Source organism: Panthera tigris, chromosome A1 (genome assembly GCF_018350195.1).
Source record: "Panthera tigris isolate Pti1 chromosome A1, P.tigris_Pti1_mat1.1, whole genome shotgun sequence".
NCBI lineage: Eukaryota > Metazoa > Chordata > Mammalia > Carnivora > Felidae > Panthera > Panthera tigris.
Window position 1 is genome coordinate 25,048,234 of NC_056660.1, and position 20,740 is coordinate 25,068,973.

At 45.6% G+C, this 20,740-nt stretch overlaps 1 protein-coding gene across 1 annotated transcript in view; it reads left to right on the top strand.

Moving 5' to 3' along the window:
- Window positions 1-20,740, top strand: part of ERICH6B (glutamate rich 6B) — a 70,235-nt gene that overhangs the window by 36,751 nt on the left and 12,744 nt on the right. Inside the window, exons 8-11 of the mRNA XM_042973367.1 lie at window positions 2,535-2,623; window positions 6,307-6,443; window positions 8,773-8,834; window positions 14,187-14,353. Of these exons, the coding sequence (XP_042829301.1) occupies window positions 2,535-2,623; window positions 6,307-6,443; window positions 8,773-8,834; window positions 14,187-14,353 (455 nt within the window). The remainder of the gene's footprint in view (window positions 1-2,534; window positions 2,624-6,306; window positions 6,444-8,772; window positions 8,835-14,186; window positions 14,354-20,740) is intronic.

Genomic DNA, 20,740 nt, shown 5'->3' on the forward strand with positions numbered 1-20,740 from the left:
TAATGGACAGAACGATCACTGAGGATCTTGTTAAAATGCAGATTCCGGCTCAGTAGGTCTGAGGTCCTGTATTTCTCGCAAGCAGCTACTGCTACTAATCCATGGGCCCCACTTCGAGGAGCAAGGTTTGAGAACAGCTTATAGACTTGTGCCCTTAGCAATCACCAGACGAGCCAATCCCTCAACCCACCTGTCGAGAATAAAAAGGAACTTAGTACAGGAAAGGTGGAGGAGGTGAAGGCAGGACAAAGTTGCCTCTGTTGCCTGTTTATCAGCAGAGCTAGGTTGCCCATTTTTCAGAGCCAGCCCCACGGCTCATGCTTCACTGCTTCCTCTCTCCCTTTCCTCATCCACAATGAGGGGATCTGCCCTGCAGGGGCGGCTCAAACATCTCTCCCGAATTCGGGAACTATGGTTCCGGCAGGAGAAGCCATTAGAAGAGAGGCACTGATTGGATGGAGAAAAAATTAAGATCTGTGCTTAATCGGCTCCAGAGAGGACACAGTCTACTTTAGGGAATCCTGTGTGCCTGGCATCTACCAACGTCAGCCCCGCTCCTCTGTGCTGCCCTGAAGATGAGCCTGACACAGAAGAGGGGACCAGAGAGCCAAGGGGCTGGGCGACAGGTTGCAAGTAGCCCGTAGGGCCACCGCTCAAGGGCCTGACACTTCCCCCGCCCCCACCAACCCTCCCATAGGGCCTCACAGGAGAAGATGAGCAGCTCACCAGAACAAAGGTAGAGGTAGACAGAAATCCCCAAAGGGAAAGTTAATTAGGCACTAGGCATAAAGCTTTTCCTTCTCGTTCAGCCCCAGTTGTGGCTGTTGCCGCACAACTGCTGAGCTTGTCTTGACATGGAGACAGCGCCCGTTGACGTTGGTACGGTTAATTATTATGTTGAATCTAACCCTTCAGAAGGCTGTCGTTCGGCATTCAGGACTGCCAAGCCACCTTCTTCCCGCGATAAACACCTAGTTCTGTTTCCCTCAAAGGAGTTCATTTGCATTATTCCATAAAGCCTATTCAAATGGGGAATCACAAATGATGGGGACTTGCTAAGCTATTTGGGCGAGAGCCAGGCTCTCACTCTCAATCTAGGGCGGGCGCATACTCGAAGAATCTTCCACGGGAGGCACCTCCTGCCACTCCGTCTCTCCAGACGCGTTCTCCCAGGTCCTCCACATCCGCTCTCCAGTGACCACCACCAGGAGCCTCCCCCTCAGAGCTTGCTGGAACTCCCATGGATTGTTGCTGGGTGTTCCCGAATGGCTTTTCAAAACGTTTCTCGGCCATTTCCGTGGCAGCCAGTGTGGGTGCACAAGGCGTTTCTGGAATCGAGCAGAGAGGCCCCCGGGCCTGGTGTCAGTAAAGGCAGGTCCAGCTGAGTGGGGGCTCTCTATCCCAACAGAGTTTTTATTACTGACCCCAAACTGGGAAGAAGTGCAAGGTAAACGCGTGCAGAGATCACGGAGAATCTTCTCGATCCCCAAAGAGACACAAAATCGGACACAATAAGTCAGCCCTGCACCAACCTGGTGGATTTTCAGGGCTCTCTGGGTGGGCCGGCTTCAAGGAGCTGCTGTCATCCTGAAGCTGAGAAAACAGGCCCCAGTAATTTCCCTGGGGGCTCAATTACCGTCTGAGAGCCCGTCCCTGAGCGCCCCCCTCAAGAGCCACACCTTCGCGGGAGCAGGAGATGGGGCCCAAGATGTAATTATCAATTCCTTGATTCAATTTGCACCCCGTCGACCCTGGAGGCTCTAAGCCCCTCTCCTGGCCCAGGCTGTACCTGACCTTGAGAACAAAGGCATTTTCTCTCTGCTTTTTATACGCTCATAGGCTCGAGAATATATCTCTTATGCTTTAATTCGCAATTAGGAGCCGTACATACGTCTGGAAATCGGCAATTTTTTTACAACACTGGCAGGAGTTAGGAATATTCCTCAGGATTTCCAAGAGGAAATCACACTCAGAATAGATCTCTCCCAGAATAAAATCTAAAATTCTTCCCATAGCCTATAAGGTCCTCTGTGGGCTGGTCTTGTAACCCCTTCCCCGCTCCCCCATTTCCACTCCCGCTACCTTCCATATTCACCTCTTTCCAGGTATACTGTGCCTCTTACAGTTTGTCAGTTATGTCAGCCACACTCCCACATACTGTCACCTCAGGGCCTTTGCACCTGCTAGCCCCCTGCCAGGAATGTTCTTTCCCAGCTATCTGCCTCCTTGTCCGCTGCCTTACTTCATTCAGGACTCACTCAAATGTCACTGTGTCAGGTGAACCTTCACCAGCCGCTCGTAACACACACTTTCTAAAGTCAGCCACTGAAACTGACCCTTTTATTCCTATTTTATTAACATCTCCCAGCTGAACTTTAGGAAAGTTGATGAGTTTACCTAAAGCCTTATTGATGATGCATGCATTTTTATTTAAAAGGGCAAAATGCTGTAACTCTGTTTCCTTTTGGTTTTGGTTTTGTTGTGGCTGTTTTTCCAAATGCCTTCGCTTCTGCTGTGCCCTCCAAAATCAAAAGCCGTGGAGTTTGTTTCCAAAGAGAGCTTTTGGGACGATTTATTAAATGAACCCACGAACTCAGTGGAAACTGAGAGCTACGATAACAAGGTAAGTCAGATAAAAACTCAAGCCCACCTTCCACCAGATGTTGGAGCAGTGTGGCCCCAGGCCAGCGGGGAACTGCCTCTTGGTGCTGGGATTCATTGCTTCGTTCCATTGTTAGCATAGCCCAAAGGAGCTTTTCTTAAAACAGATGAAAATTTAAATGCCACACATTAAATCAAAGTGGGTCAGAAGAAAACCAAAGGTAACCCTCCATGGCCCTACTTTCAGAGCCCTATTGATAATATAATCACATTCCAGAACCCGTTGAAAGGTGGCAAAGCCCAAAATAAAACATTCAATTTATCTAGATATCAAGGTAAATCAGTCTTTGTCGAAACCTCAATAAAAATGACGTTAAATTCTAGAAAGATGGAATAGATGTACTTTTCCCACTTACTACAGCTTAAAACCCTAGATGTTATATAAAAAACAAATAGAAGAAGCCTCCGAAGGGCTCTTAAGTATAGAAAACAAACAGGGGGTTGCTGGAGGGGTGGTGGGAGGGGGGATGGGCTAAATGGGTGAGGGGCATTAAGGAATCTACTCCTGAAATCATTGAGGCACTATATCCTAACTTGGATGTAAATTAAAAAATAAACAAATTATTAAAAAAAGAAAAGAAAAGAAGCCTCTGAAGGGTGGAGAAAAGAAAAGGGTGGAGAGGGGCACCTGGCGGTTCAGTCGGTTGAGCATCCGACCTCAGCTCAGGTCATAATCTTGCGATTCGTGGGTTCAGGCCCCGCGTCGAGCTCTGTGCTGACAGCTCAGAGCCTGGAGCCTGCTTCAGATTCTGTGTCTCCCTCTCTCTCTGCCCCTCTCCTCCTTGCTCTCTCTCTCTCTCTCTCTCAAAAGTAAAATAAACATTAAAAAAAAATTGAAGGGTGGAGAGCGATCAGACTGGCTAGTAACCTCGTGACCCAAGGGATGACATGGTAGGGAGTTTCCTGAGTTCTCTTTTTGCTTCGTATATCCCTGGTGATTACGTGCTGAAAGACAGCAACTCAGAAACCCCAACAAGCAGGCCTGCTGTCTCTGACCAAAGGACGAGGGACGGGGCAGCCTCGCAGGACAGACACTGAGACAACAGCCTGTGCCATGCAGGCTAACACCGCAGCAGCTCGCGGCAGCTAGCCTTCCCCATGTCCTGCCACCATGACCCCTCAGAGGGACACAGAACCGGCCCCCCAGAGTCCATGGATGTCCCTTCCCCAGCTGGACCCCATAACCAGAGAGGAGATGGGAAGTCGCAATAGTTTGAATAAGCCTTACATCTACAGTATGCGGTGTCCTCTTTCCTGCATGAATATTTTACCTGCTGGTGCAAGCTCGTGGCTCTAATTTCCTGTGTCTACTTACATCTAAGATTTACACGCTGATTCAGGTGGAAACATTATTATGCATCCTTTCCATTACAGCGAAGAAACTTTCTCAGGACTGTAGGTACTAACGACAATCACAGGACCGAAATTTTGTGTCCCTGGAACTCAAAATTAAGCCGATATATTCTTCTGAATTTACAATAGAAAAGGTAGAAAGATTTTTTTTCAGCAAGAGTTGGAATCTGAATTGTTTTAATTAGAAACTTAAATTGCTCAGAGCCCTTCAGCACCCCTGTCCACTGAGATGTGCCGTACGGGATGCAGCTGCAGTCTGAGGCACAGGGGAGGCACCTCCCGGGAAGTTGTGCACAGTACACGGGGGAGGCCCCGTGTGACAGGTGCACTACACCACGCCCACCCCCACCCAGCCCCAGACACTGGCCTCCTCACCATAGGCAGCCGTACGGGTTGGAAGGCAGCCGAGCAACGTCACTGGAGCCAGAGATGGACAGGCGGGGCCAGAGCAGGACAGAAAGAATGGCGTAAACGCCACATGGCACCTGTAGCTGAAAGACTTGTCCGTGTGGACTTTTGAGGCCCCTTTTGGGGGAATCCCGGAAACCACTGGGGTACAAACTAAAGAGAGGGCGCTAAGTCCTTCTATTTGGATAGGGGCTCTCATACTTTGGCTATTCTGACAGCTCGGCTCCCTTTGCTGCTTTTAGTTCACGATCCACGCTTGTTTTAATTCTGTGACATCCCCACGCCTCACAAACCTTGCTGTGCAAATGTTTTCGGTCGCGGGAACCAGAGATTCACCCAGGAGAGGTCTCTGGGCATGGAGAACTCAACACTGGGGTACTCGATACACCTGCCATGGTGAGGAGGCTAGCTCTACTCTACAGGCAGGGGAAGCAAATGAGACAGACCTCTAAGAAGTCACGTGTGCTGGCTAAATCGAGTAGGGTGGCACAGCCTGGACGGGACGAGAACTTCAACGAGGCCTACCCCGTGGGTCTGTTGTCGGGTGGGCCACAGCGGGCACCGTGGTTTCTGGGGAACAAAACTCAGAATCCAAAGACGATGGGGAGAGATCACTGGCCCAGGCAAATAGGAAGTCACTCCATCCCAAGGGAAGAATTGTCAACAATGAGGAATTTAGAGGCAGCCATATTGGTGCCACGGGCCTTAACCTCTACCTGCTCAGAAGCAGACTCCGGTTTTAAGAGATAAACTGAGGCCTACAAAACATTTTAAGAGTTTACTTGAGCATATGTCGATTCGAATTGTGTACCACCAAATCGGAAGTGGTTAGGAAGTGCTCTGCTGGCGGGAGCTGGGGAGAGCCCATTTGGCCACTTGCGACTGGTGGTCCTTAGGTTTCGATTCATAACATTGAGGCATTTTATAGGCTTAGATTTTGGCTGGCTTACCTAGGCCCCATGACACGAGAGCCACCCACCTCTGTGTAATAGCCTGCTTGGTTAGCTAACTCAACACCCCCAGTTGGAGAGGAGCTGTGGAGTCTGGGACCTGAGGCACCCCAGCCTGCCCCCCAACCTGGAAAAACCCAGCCAACCACAAGCTACATTCTTAAATTTGTCCCAGCTCACACACAACTTTGGATATGTCGGTCTTCCGCTTACCAGAGGAGGCTAATACGTTAACGGCATACGGTACGTTATCGGATGTTGAACAGCCATAATGGCCTCAACCTCAACCTCACATCGTGAGCAGGGCGACGTGAAAGCTTCACGGGTATTAGAATCACAGATTTGGGATAGATTGGTCAAATTTACAAAACAAAAAGGCAGCTTGAAACATCATTACTTTGGAAGAATCTCTAAAGCCAGAATTGGCCGCTACTATAACGTGTTAGGCGTTAGGTGCTACCCCGCTTTCCTGAAGACTGCCATCCTTCACAGTGAGGCAACCACTAGGAGCTTGGCCTTTCCTGCAACTCAGAAAGCCTGGTATGCTCTTAAATCATGGAAGCATTTTTAGGCTCTATAACCATCTCCACATTTGGGAAATGGAGTCTTTTATGCTCTGAAAAGATTTATTGCCATGCTTCTGTTAAAAAATTAATAATAATATTACATATTATATATATTTTATATATGTGTGTGTATATATATATGTAGAGAGAGAGAGAGAGAGAGCAAATGGGGGATTGAGGAGTATGAGAATAATGGAAATAGTCTTTAAAACAAATCTTACTGGCCACCCTACTGTTCCCAGGGTTTGTGTTTTCCTACTAGCATGTTGAAATCTCACCAGGCACTTCGGGGAGTCCGAAAAGTACTTAATTATAGTAAGCCATTAATCCTCCTTTTCTGGGTGTTTCATTCTATGTTCCTTTTGTAGGTTCTCAACAGCTCCTATCAGGTAGTGTTTAGGACCGTGCTCAAAGAAATGGCTGCTCGCCAAGAACTGGAAGAGGATATTGACATCCCCCTGACTGGGGTTCTGGAGAGTGAAACCAGGAGGAAACTGGGAATTCTGTAAGTGACTGGAGAGATCAAGCTATTGGTCAGCGGGTTCAGGTAGGCCTGCGGTGGCAGCCCGGAAAGCATAAACTGGGCCACCAGAGAAAAGACCAAGGCCAGGGCCAGGCAGGTCCCCTGAGCCAAAGAGCGAGCACAGAAGCAAGAGAAGGTCAGGGGCAGGTAGACAGAATGATGTGGTTGCCACCAAGAGCAAGGAAATCTACGAGCACGGGAGGTACAGGATAGGATCAAAGGCTGGCAGTGACAGAGGTTGGAGACCCAGGGCAGGACAAGTCTTGGAGGTACCATGAACTTATACAGAAGTCCGGGGAGCAAGGGTCAGAGCCCTGGCCTTTCTTTTAATAAAAGGGGCAACGGGGGGTCAAGATCTTGGGCATCTGACAAGAAATTCCCTAGCTTCACGATAGGCTAGCTAACGCTTTTCCACCCTCCCTGGAGTGGGAAAAGCCATGATCTGCACTGCCCGGGAGCGATGGCCAGAATCCCCATTTGGAGTGGGGAATGATAAGGCTATTGCAGACCGTTGCTGGCACCAAATCTTTCTAGTTGCCACAGTCCCAGGTCACAAAATGTCCCCAAACTCCCATTTGTACATCCGGAATGTGCTGCGGAGGAACCTGGATTTTCATTTATCCAAATATCAGAAATCTTAGCAAGCAAGGTGCACGTTCCAGCCTCCTGCAAGTCTTTTGCAGACGCTGGCAGTGACACCAAGGAACAAGCTGTGGGGGTACAGGGTGCCCTGCATAACCTCCTTGATGAATTGAAGCTTTCTCCAAAACCAAGAAGAGAGGCTGACTGCCAGCAACTTCTGCTTTGGGCTCAGTAGAGTCCTGGGGCCAGACACCCCTGAGGCTTCTCTAGGAAAGGAGAAAGCAAAATGCACAGAGTGCAACACAAAGAATATCCAAGCTTTCAGATCCTTACACAGCTACAAAAACAAATGCAAAGTAACTTCGCTGTGAGTTACCGGGCCCCATATGTGACATTTCCCCACCTATTCCATCCCACTTGGGCCTATAACCAAGGTTCATTCTAATCTGATTGCACTCAACAAATATTTCCTGAGCACCTACTATGTGCTGATCTACTAGGCGTAGATCAATCTATAGAATATATAGTCAATCTATAGAATAGCGGGGATCTCAGAGTCTCTGCCGTTGAGGAGCCGGCTGGCAAGAATAGGCAAAGGTGGGCAAAGAGCCAAGGGAGGAAGCTTTTCAAAAGGGCCTTGGGTGCCTGTGGCTGGATCCCCTCACTGGAATTTAACCCTTGCGTACGTTTGGCATCCTGCTCTCGACCTGCAAGTCAGGCTTCACCCCACCCCCGTTTGGTCCTTACCCTTTCACAGATGATGGCAGGCTAGGTAACTGCTTCGGATTCCATTCAAAGTGCTTGCAGATACAACAAATAACATTCAATGCAAATGGGCCATGAAGAGCTCATTCTCAAGTCCCGCCACTGCTTCTAAAGTACAAACAGTAAACCTGCTCTCTGCCCGCCAAAATAGCACAGCCCTTTCCAGCCAAAGGTATTTGCTTCCTGGGGTTACTTGAGGTTAAATTATTCCACTCTCCTCAAGGAATCTGAACTGAGCACTTAAAATCGGTCAGGTCAAAGGCCTTCTTCTCAGATCCAATTAAGCCTGGGAAGCTCACTCCTTTCAGCACATTCCCTTTCAAAGGGGCTCTGATCTGAGAACCAAGAAACGCAGCTGCCCCTGGAGACCACCCTTATTTGGAACAGAAACAGCCCAAGCCAGTGAAATGCCAAGACGACTTGCTTTGTATGTTGACAGGAGAGGGGGTAAGGGCTTGATTATTTTGAAGAACCATCCCTCAGTGTGGCTTTCATGATGAGTCATTTTGAGTGAGAGTATTTAAAGTTTTCCCACTAAATGCAAAGGGGTTTCAAGTGACTCTGTCCAGCTCCCAGATGGTGCTGTTTTTCCCAGCTATTTCCAAATGTAACCTTCACTGGGATATGCACCAGCCATAGAGAAAAATCAAGCTGCACGAGCTTAACTCCTAGAGCCGGTTTCACATTTGGACCTCCCAGTCCTGTCCTAGCTCCCAAGATGCCCCTTGTTGAATTCGTTTAGAAGGATTTGGGTGTCAGCCTAAAGTCTAGGAGGGAAGCACTGGGTCAACACCATGTACTGTCCCTTTGTTCCTGAGTACTGAGTGGAAGAAAAACAGCCCCCGAAAGCAGAGGCACGAGCCCAATTCTTCAACAATAGAAACACTCGGCAGGTTCTAGCACTGTCTACACTGTGTAGCATGACATGTAAACATGAATTTGAGATAATTCACATTCTCTTTAGGTTGAAGAAAAATTTTGGAAAATTCAAGCAAACAATCCTCTGGATTATGAAGAAACGTGAAAGTAAGGACTACTCTCCCATTTTTCCATCCTGTGATGGCCTCTTACCTTCTGCCACGAACCCTAAAGGAGGCAGAAATGCTCACTGCCTAACCACAGCGCCTACTGGACTAGCAAGGTCCTCGCTTCCAGGGATAAAATACCAAGCAAGATGGACACAGTCTGGGACCCCCTTATCCTTTTTGGGGGACTGTGGGTAAAGATAGATAAGAAAGCAGGGGATTCATGTATGGAATGGTTAAGTGCTGTGGTAGGAAGAGAAGTCCATAGAGCCCCATAAGAAGGGATCTAAACTAGAGCCTGGGTGGCGCAGTCGGTTAAGCGTCCGACTTCAGCCAGGTCACGATCTCGCGGTCCGTGAGTTCGAGCCCCGCGTCAGGCTCTGGGCTGATGGCTCGGAGCCTGGAGCCTGTTTCCGATTCTGTGTCTCCCTCTCTCTCTGCCCCTCCCCCGTTCATGCTCTGTCTCTCTCTGTCCCAAAAATAAATAAATAAAAAACGTTGAAAAAAAAAAATTAAAAAAAAAGAAGGGATCTAAACTAGATTTGAGGGGCTACTTAGATCATTACCATATACCTCTACCAGATACTGAAGGCATCTGAGGTCCAGCTGTTAAGATTTCCCCATCATGGTGGTTGCCAGTGTTTTTAAGTTTAATCACGGAGGGGGCATCTGGGTGGCTCTGTTGGTTAGGCATCTGACTGTTGATTCTGGTTCAGGTCATGATCTGGGGATCATGAGATTGAGACCCACTTCAGGCTTCACGCTGAGCATGGATCCTGCTTAAGATTCTCTCTCTCCCTCTCTCTCTCCCTCCCTCTCTCTCTCTCTCTGCCCTTCCCCTGCTCTCTTTCTCTCAAACAAATTTTTTTTTTTAATTTTTTTTTAACGTTTATTTATTTTTGAGACAGAGAGAGACAGAGCATGAACGGGGGAGGGACAGAGAGAGAGAGAGGGAGACACAGAATCTGAAACAGGCTCCAGGCCCTGAGCTGTCAGCCCAGAGCCCGACGCGGGGCTCGAACTCACGGACCGTGACATCATGACCTGAGCCGAAGTCGGCCGCTTAACTGACTGAGCCACCCAGGCGCCCCTCAAACAAATTCTTTAAAAAAAAATCTAATAATGGAAAACTTGGGCCAAGAGCCTAAGCCATGAGACTATTTCATTCAGAGACTCAAAGCCACCACATGGAAATCTTTAAGATTCCTAGATCCAACTAACACAGAAATGTCAACAATACCCATGGCAGACATAGCTCACCAGTCCTGGTACTTTTTCTCCCTGAGCCAGGACACGTCCTCAGATTCCCTCCCAAGACCATGTCCCAGGCCCCCAATACCAGTTTATGCCCCTGATCGAACTCTTAGGGAATAACTTCTGTGGACCGGGTTATTTTCACGTAGTCTGATTCGAATGAGCCTTCCTAACCACGTGAAGCAGGATAAAGAAGCTAAGGCTCAGGGAGGCTAAGGGACTTACCTGAGATCACCCGGTCGTCGTGCGGGCACGAGCCGCATGCTGCCCGACACCTCTCAGGCCAGACCTGGGACTCATCCCCAACGAAAGGCTAGTGTTTCTGGGGAAGAAAAAGAGGGGGCCCTCTAAGCCTAGGTCTCATGCACTCACTGGAGCTAGGAGACAAGAAGGAATTGCTACCTTCGGCTTCCATAGTGGGAAGGCCCTGCCTCCCACCAAGACTCACACAATGGGGTGCCCCCAAAACAAGGAGCGGGGTTCAGAAGCTCAGCAGCCAAAAACACAACAAACATCTATCTATTCCACTTATGATACTATACGTGTCTACTGCTCATATTTCTGTTCCCTCTGGGCTGTAGATGCCTGTGTCTTTTCTTACGTGCCACTTCAGTAAGGCACACAGTAAGCACTCAATAAGTGTTTTTGTTGTTGTTTTTAATGGATGTGGGCATGTATGATTTTTTTCTCTTTTTTTCTTCTTTTTGCTCCTTTTGGGAGATTAAGGCCTCTCTGGATACTCCACTGCCACACATCCAGGATAGGACTTCCAACTGGAGAATAAGATTTTAATACTGTTGAACGTCCATAGTGCCTCACGACTACCCCTGCCGACTCCCTGCTCCTCTGGGCAATTGAAGTCGAGAAGGATTGAACTTTTTATACAAAAAAGCAACACTTTGAATTCTTTATACAAAAAAAAAGCAACACCTTGAACTTTTTGTACAAAAAAAGCAACCCTTCTAATAGATAAAAGGCATCCCCTCCACGTTCTGGTTGTAGCCAGTCCCAAAGAAATCTCCCAGCCTCTTCCAAGATACAAACTCGCTTACTTCCAGGATGCAGACCATTCTGTATTCTACACACACACCTCCCTGTCTGCACACGCTGATTCCCAAGCCCAGGCTGGCTTCATGAATGTGGGACCTCTGATCAGTCACATGGGACCCAATACTTTGAAAGGTGCTGCACTTGATTCAATACCCTGTTCTCACCGTCTTGAACTTCTTAATAATATTAGAACAAGGACCTCTGCATTTTCATTTTGCATGGGGCCTCTCAAATTAAGTGGGCTTTCCTGTTCAGAACCATCTAGTCTGGGAAAAGAGGTGGGAAGATACTGAATCATGAGCCATCAAAATTCAAAGCTCCCCAAGTGAAGGCCACAGATATATTGACCCTCTACTAGGTGGCAGGCACGGTGTAGACATGATTTCACAGTACAATAAAACCTTGGATTGCGAGTAACTTGTTCTGCAAGACGAGCAAACATTTCTGATAAATTTTAACTTGATAAATGAACAATGTCTTGCAATACGAGTGGTACCGAATGTCACATGATCACAACTGAACCAATGGTTCTTGAAATTCCCTTTGATACACGAGTGCTTTGGATTGCAAGCATGTTTCCGGAAATGAATTATGCTCACAAACCAAGGTTTTACTGTAACTCAGTAGGTCTCTGTAGGCATCATTATTCCATTTTAAAGGAACAGAGGCTCAGAAAGGCAGCCTAAAGCCTCCCCCTAATGATGGCACAGCCGGATGTATAGCACAAAACAAAGCGTCCACGATTTTAGCATTCCGATAGGGGAAAAAATGAGCATATATATGTCCTCTTTTGTCATTACCATTTTAGAAATGTTTTCTATTAATTTCTAAGAGACACTCACAAACAGTGGCTGGGCTCACTTCAGCTTTTTCCCTCTGACAAATCATTATCATTTGTAAGCAGGCACTGGAGAAGGAAGGTGCTTCTCACAGGGAGACTGAGACCCCCTTCCAAACTTCTCACACAGGTTTCCAAATGACCCTGCCCTCCCACCTCTGTCTCCTCATTTTCCTGCGGAAAAGCCTCCTCTCCGAGTTCTAGCCAGTGGCCTCCTTAGTTTCTCAGACGTGCCACTGTCCCAGATTCTCCTGCTGCTCCCATGGCTTGTCTGACACCCGCCGAGAGTCAGCTGCCCTACTAATCTAGTTCCAAAATTCAACTCCTATAGAAATTGACAGAAATGATGATAAAAAGAAATTTGTTGCTGTGAAAACGAAGTTGAATACTTTCAAAAGACTCAATAAGAAAATAGCTTTTTAATTTTTTTTTTACATTTTATTTATTTTTGAGAGAGAGAGAGACAGAGCACAAGTGGGGGAGGGGCAGAGAGAGAGGGAGACACAGACTCTGAAGCAGGCTCCAGGCTCTGAGCTGTCAGCACAGAGCCTGACATGCAGCTCAAACCCACGAACCATGAGATCATGATCTGGGCCGAAGTCAAAGGCTTAGCCAACTGAGCCACCCAGGCACCCCAAGAAAATAGCTTTTTAAAAAACTACTTTAGGGGCACCTGGGTGGCTCAGTCGGTGAGCGTCCGACTTCAGCTCAGGTCATGATCTTGTGCTCCGTGAGTTCGAGCCCCGTGTCGGGCTCTGTGCTGACGGCTCAGAGCCCGGAGCCTGTTTCAGATTCTGTGTCTCTCTCCCTCTCTGACCCTCCCCCGTTCATGCTCTGTCTCTCTCTGTCTCAAAAATAAATAAACGTTAAAAAAAATTAAAAAAAGAAAAAACACTACTTTAGGGACACCTAAGTGGCTCAGTTGGTTGAGTGTTCAACTTCGGCTCAGATCATGATCTCACAGTTTGTGAGTTCGAGCCCCGCGTAGGGCTCTGTGCTGATGGCTCAGAGCCTGGAGCCTGCTTCAGGGAGGATTCCATCTCCCTCTCTCCCTGCTCCTCCCCTGCTCGCTCTTTCTCTCTCTCTCTCTCTTAAAAATAAATAAAACATTAAAAAAATAAAACACTACTTTAAATTTATATGTGGACAGAACATCCATTAAAGATTGGGGAATATACAGAATTTTTTAAGTCTGTGATTCTGCAGACTGCTTACAAACTACCAAAACTGAGAATTATAGATAATAAATTATTAATGTGCTTTGAGCAAAAAAGATCACAGAGTCCAGCATCAGAAGCACCCACAAAAGAGAGGTCTTGCCCTGCATTTTGTCGTGGCATGCTGGGACACCTGGGTGACTCAGTCGGGTAAGTGTCCAGCTCTCGATTCTGTCTCAGGTCACGATGTCACATTTCCTGAGATCCAGCTCCACATCCCAAGCCTGCTTGAGATCCTCTCTCTCTCTGTCTTGCTGCCCCTCCCCCACACAGATGTGCCCACACTCTCTCTTTCTCTCTCAAAATATATAAACTTAAAAAAAAAATTTTTAACGTTTTATTTATTTTTGAGACAGAGAGAGACAGAGCATGAACGGGGGAGGGGCAGAGAGAGAGGGAGACACAGAATCGGAAGCAGGCTCCAGGCTCTGAGCCATCAGCCCAGAGCCCGACGTGGGGCTCGAACTCACGGACCGCGAGATCGTGACCTGAGCTGAAGTGGGCCGCTTAACCGACTGAGCCACCCAGGCGCCCCAATAAATAAACTTTAAAAAAGAGTAACGTGGCACGCTAACACACATTTATGTTTTAAGTTGACATAACGGGGTTTGAAGCGTTTCCTTTTTTTTGTAAATGGCTCCCCACTTTTGCCTATTTTGTAAATTACCAGAAGTAGCAGCCACGCTTGTTAGCAGCGTGTGGCTGGTATGTCACCTTCACAAACCCCCCCCTCAAGTCTGGACTGGGTGGTCCTCACCACGGCATCTGGCATCTAGCCTCGGACCGGCGCACTGTAGGCCCTCGATAAATGCATTTTGAGTGGACGGATGCCAAAACTGAGAAAGCTGCAACTTCAACCCTTACATTTCTCTCCAGAGACCTGCCCTTTCCACCATCTGGCAGCCTTCGCCACTTGGGGGAATATGGCCGATGTCTCAAACCCTCAACCTCTCTGAGAAAGACAGATCCAGGCTTCCTTTCTCTTTTCTACCAGACTTCCTCACGACCAAAACTGCGGAGACATCGACTTTCACATTTCACTTATGGAAACAACCACCACAAGGTGAGGAGCCTGTGCCAGAAGCCAAAAAAATTCGTCGTGTGGTTTATCGTAAGAAGAAATTGGAAGTAGATACGGGATGGGCACACAGCAAGACTGAGGTAAGTATGGCAGTGCATTGGTGTTGTTACTTTGTGCAGGGTTTTTGTGGCGGGGTGGGGGGGGGGGGGGATGAGACACACACATAACATCAGGGAGTCGTCAGAACTAATATACAGTGTGAATACAAATACAGAGGCACACCTGAGTGTGGGGGTTATGGGCAGATTAACCGGGGCTTTTACTAGGGTTCACTGAGACTCTTCTCCCTTCGGGCCCCGTCTTAGGCATTTGGGTAAGATTGGGAGGAGGAAAATGGAAGTGTATAATATAAAGGTCCATCCCCTAAAAAATGTAAAATGTACACAAAAATCAATCCGGGAGAATGGGCGGTTAAGAGGATAGATGGGTAGGGTCACCCTAAGCTTGCCTCCCACCTCAGACACAGCTAGAGAAACATCAAATCTTTCTGAACTCCCAAGAAATCGATCTGAGGACCAAGCAAACAAAGCTGCATGCCTACAGGCAGAAAAAAAAAACCAAAAAACAAAAAACGGCCACCTTGTGGAAGGTAGAAACCACAAAGAGTTGATTTGGGGGAGAAAAGAGCCGCAGGTGCTACGGAGGTGAGCAAAGAAAGAGAGAGAGAGAGAGAGAGAGAAGAGTGAAAACATGCACCGGGACTTCACGGGGAAAACTCTTCCCCGAAACTGTTGGCTGGGAAAAAGGAGAGGGTTTAAACACCGCCAGTTTTTATACACAGCAGATTACAGGGTCCGAGTCTGAAGTTTCAGAGGTCAGGGGGATCGCCAGGGTGGCCCCTGGTGGTGCTGCAGCAAGAGTGGGCAGCTCAGTCCGAGGATCCCCTGGGCTGCCCTGGGAGAAGTGGTTCCCGTGCCGGGAGGGCGTTTGGTAGGGGGGATCTGGCCTTTCCGCGGGCAAAAGACCCGGTGGGCACCACTGAGCTGCCGCATTCACCAGCACGGGAACAAAGATGCCCGCCGAGGGCAGCGGCCTTGGCGCCAGCTTTCTGCTGCGATTTACCATAAACTCCGAGCCACCGCACAGTCACGCAACCACTTTCTGCGACAAGCCAGCACCGGCCACAGGGCACGGAGACTCTCCCCCAGAGGATCAGTACTGGGCCGCCCCACGGGGGTATCCGAAAGTTAGTTCTGAAACACAGCCGTGCCTGAGAGAAAACCCAGGAAAGCTGTGCCACCTGACAGGTGGACAGCTCAAACACACACAGGGTGCAGGTGGGGATCTGACAGAAGCCAGGGACACAGAAGGGGTGATTGTTTGCTTATCTGTGAGGGCTTCCTGAGGAGTGGCAAGCACAAGCTCCCTGATCCAGAGATGAGAGGGGGGCGATGCAAACTGGTGCAGCCACTCTGGAAAACAGTGTGGAGGTTCCTCAAAAAATCAAAAATAGACCTACTCTCTGACCCAGCAATAGCACTGCTAGGAATTGACCCAAGGGATACAGGAGTACTGATGCATAGGGGCACTTGTACCCCAATGTTTATAGCAGCACTCTCAACAATAGCCAAATGATGGAAAGAGCCTAAATGTCCATCAACTGATGAATGGATAAAGAAATTGTGGTTTATATACACAATGGAATACTACATGGCAATGAGAAAGAATGAAATATGGCCCTTTGTAGCAACGTGGATGGAACTGGAGAGTGTTATGCTAAGTGAAATAAGCCATACAGAGAAAGACAGATACCATATGGTTTCACTCTTATGTGGATCCTGAGAAACTTAACAGAAACCCATGGGGGAGGGGAAGGAAAAAAAAAAAAGAGGTTAGAGTGGGAGAGAGCCAAAGCATAAGAGACTCTTAAAAACTGAAAACAAACTGAGGGTTGATGGGGAGTGGGAGGGAGAGGAGGGTGGGTGATGGGTACTGAGGAGGGCACCTTTTGGGATGAGCACTGGGTGTTGTATGGAAACCAATTTGACAATAAATTCCATATTAAAAAAAATAAAATAGAACCACAAGAGAAGAAAAAATAAAATTAAAAAATTAAAATTAAAAAAAAAAAACTCATTGCACCTTTTGGGATGAGCACTGGGGTGTTGTATGGAAACCAATTTGACAATAAATTCCATATTAAAAAAAATAAAATAGAACCACAAGAGAAGAAAAAATAAAATTAAAAAATTAAAATTAAAAAAAAAAAACTCATTCCTTGCCCACCTGCAGTGACTAACCGCAGTGAGCTAAACAGTATTGCCAAAAGGAGCCCAGAGCCACTACACAAAGCCCCACCCCCTGTGCCCTGCAGGTGCATCTTCACTAGGGCAAGGCCACCTGAGAATCAGTGCAACAGGCTCCTCCCCCAGAAGACCAGCACAAACCACTCACCTGCACCAAGTCCACTGACCATAGAGTGCCACAAAGCTTCAGCTCTAGGGGAAATAGGATCTAACTTCCTTTTTATTTTTTAATTTTTCAATGTTTAATTATTTAATTTTTTACTATATATATATCTTGGATCTAGCTTCTTTTAACAAGCAGACCAAAACACAGCTAGGATCTAGATTTTTTTTTTTTTTCTGGACAAAATGACAAGACGGAGGAATTCACCCCAGAAGAAAGAACAGGAAGTAGAAACCAGCCAGGGGTTTAATCGATACAGATATAAGTAAGATGTCTGAATTAGAATTTAAAACAACAATTATAAGGATACTAGCTGGGCTTGGAAAAAAAAAAAAAAGCATAGAAGACACTAGAGAATCCCTTACTGCAGAGATAAAAGAACTAAAATCTATCTAGTCAGGCCAAAATTAAAAATGCTATACCCAACGTACAAACCTGAATAGATGCCATAACAGTGAGGATCAACAAAGCAGAGGAATTAATCAGTGAAACAGAAGATAAAATTATAGAATATAATGAAGCTGAAAAGAAGAGGGCAAGAGAGGTATTGGATCATGAAGGTAGACTTAGGGAACTTGGTAACTTCTTAAAATGTAATAACATTTGTATCATAGGAGTCTCAGAAGATGAAGAAAGAGAAAAGGAGTCAGAAGGTTTATATGAGCAAATTATAGCTGAAAACTTCTATAATCTGGGTTTATATGAGTAAATTATAGCTGAAAACTTCTGTAATCTGGGAAGAACACAGACATCAAAATCCAAGAAACACAGAGAACTCCCATTAAATTCAACAAAAACTAGGGGCGCCTGTGTGGCTCAGTCGGTTGAGCGACTGACTTCGGCTCAGGTCATGATTTCACAGTTCGTGAGTTCGAGCCCCGCATCAGGCTCTGTGCTGACAGCACGGAACCTGGAGCCTGCTTTGGATTCTGTGCCTCCCTCTCTCTCTGCCCCTAACCCACTCACATTCTGTCTCTGTCTCTCTCAAAAATAAATAAACATTAAAAAAAATTCAACAAAAACCAGCTATCACCTAGACATGTCATAGTCAAATCCACAAATTACACAGACAGGGGAAGAATCTCTTGCTGAAAGCAGCAAGAGAAAAATTCTTAGCCTAAAAGTGAAGACAGATCAGATTCACAGCAGATCTGTCCACAGAAACTTGGCAGGCCAGAAGGGAATGGCAACAAGCTGAATGGGAAAAATATGTAGCCAAGAATACATTATCCAGCAAAGCTGGAGAGAGAGAGAGTTTCCCAGACAAACAAAAACTAAAGAAGTTTGTGCCCACTAAACCAGCCCTGCAAGAAATATTAAAGGGACTCTCTAAGTGGGGGGAAAAAGACCAAAGCAACAAAGACTACAAAGGAACAGAGAACATCACCAGAGATACCAACTTTACAGGTAACACAATGGCACTAAACTCATATCTTTCAATAATCACTCTGAATGTAAATGTACTAAATGCTCCAATCAAAAGACAAAGAGTATCAGAATGGATTTTTTAAAATCTATATGCTGCCTATAAGAGACTCATTTTAGACCTAAAGACACTTGCAGATTGAAAGTGAGTGGATGGAGAACCATCTATCATGCTAATGGACGTCAAAAGAAAGCTGGAGTAGCCATACTTATATCAGACAAACTAGATTTTAAAATAAAGACTGTAATAAGACATGAAGACGGGTATTATATCATAATTAGGGGGCCTATCCATCAAGAAGATCTAACAATTGTAAATACTTATACAGCCAATTTAGGAGCATCCAAATATATAAATCAATTAATGACAAACATAAAGAAACTCATTGATAATAATATATTAACAGTAAGGGACCCTTAACACCCCAGTTACAACAATGGACAGATCATGTAAGCAGAAAATTAACAAGGAAACAATGGCTTTGCATGATACACTGGAGTGGATGGACTTAACAGATATATTCAGAACATTTCATCCTGAAGCAGAAGAATACACATTCTTCTCAAGTGCACATGGAACTTTCTCCAGAATAGATCATTTGCCGGGTCACAAATCAGCCCTCAACATGTACAAAAAGATTGCAATCATACCAGGCATATTTTTAGACCACAACACTATGAAACTTGAAGTCAACCACAAGAAAAAATTTAGGAAGACCACAAACACATGGAGGTTAAAGAACATCCTACTACTAAAGAGGGAATAAGTTAACCAGTAAATTAAAGAAGAAATCCAAAAAGTACATGTAAGCAAATGAAAATGAAAACCAACATTCAAAACCTTTGGGATGCAGCAAAGCAGTCCTAACAGGAAAGTATATTGCAATACAGGCCTACATCAAGAAGCAAGAGAAGTCTCAAATACACCATGTAACCTTACATCTAAATGATCTAGAAAAGGAAGAATAAATAAAGCCTAAAGCCGGCAGAAGAAGGAAAATAATAAAGATTAGAGCAGAAATAAACAATATAGAAACAAACAAACAAACAAAAAACAGTAGAACTGATCAATGAAACTAAGAGCTGGTTCTCTGAAAGAATTAATAAAATTGATAAACCAGACTTCTCAAAAAGAAAAGAGAAAGGACCCAAATAGGTAAAATCACAAGTGAAAGAGGAGGATCACAATCAACACCACAAAAGTACAAACAATAAGAGAATATATGAAAAATTATATGCCAACAAACTGGGCAATCTGGAAGAAATGGACAAATTTCTATTAACATACTAACCACCAAAAATGAAACAGGAAGAAATAGAAAACTTGAGCAGACCCATAACCAGCAAAGAAATTGAATCAATAATCAAAAATTTCCAACAAACCAAAGTCCAGGGCCAAATGGCTTCCCAGGGGAATTCTACCAGATATTTAAAGAAGAGTTATTACCTATTCCTCTCAAATTGTTCCAAAAAATAGAAATGGAAGGAAAACTTCCAAACTCCTTCTATGGAGCCAGCATTACCTTGATTCCAAAGCCATACAAAGGGCCCACTAGAAGGAATTGCAGACCAATATCCCTGATGAATATGGATGCAAAAATTCTCCACAACATACTAACAAATCGAATTCAACAGTACCTTAAAAGGTACCTTAAAAGAATTATTCACCACAATCAAGTGGGATTTATTCCTGGGCTGCAGGGTGGTTCAGTATTTGCAAATCAACCAATGTGATGCACCCCATTAATAAAAGAAAGGATAAGAATCATATGGTCCTTTCAATAAATGCAGAAAAAGCATTTGACAGAATATAGCATCCATTCTTGATAAAAAGTAGGTATAGATGGAACATACCTCAACATCAGCATAAAGGTCATATAGAAAGGACCTGCAGTTAATATCATCCTCAATGAGGAAAAACAGAGCTTTTCCTCTACGGTCAGGAAAAAGACAGGGACGTCCGCTGTCACCATTACTATTTAACATTGTCCTGGAAGCCTTAGCCTCAGCAATCAGACAACAAAAATAAGTAAAAGGCATCCATATGGGCAAGGAAGAAGTTAAGCTTTCACTATCTGCAGATGACATGATACTCTATATAGAAAACCCAAAAGACTCCACCAAAAAATTGCAAATATACATGAATTCAGCAAAGTCATAAGATATAAAATCAACGTACAGAAATCTGTTGCATTTCTGTACACCAATAATGAAGCAGCAGATAAAGAAATCAAGGAAGTGATCCCATTTAGAATTACACCAAAACCCATAAGATACCTAAAACAATAGAACACTTATTAAAGAACTTGAAGAGGACACAAAGCAGTGGGAAAACATTCCATGCTCATGATTGGAAGAACAAACATTATTAAAATGTCTATACTACTCAAAGCCATCTACACATTTAATGCAATCTCTGTCAAAATACCACCAGCATTTTTTACAGAGCTGGAACAAACAATCCTAAAAATGTGTAATGGAACCACAAAAGACCCCGAATAGCCAAAGCAATCCTGAAAAAAAGAAGCAAAGCTGGAGGCATCACAATTCTGGACTTCAAGCTGTATTACAAGGCTGTAGTCATCAAGACAGTATGGTACTGGCACAAAAACAGATACATAGATCAGTGGAAC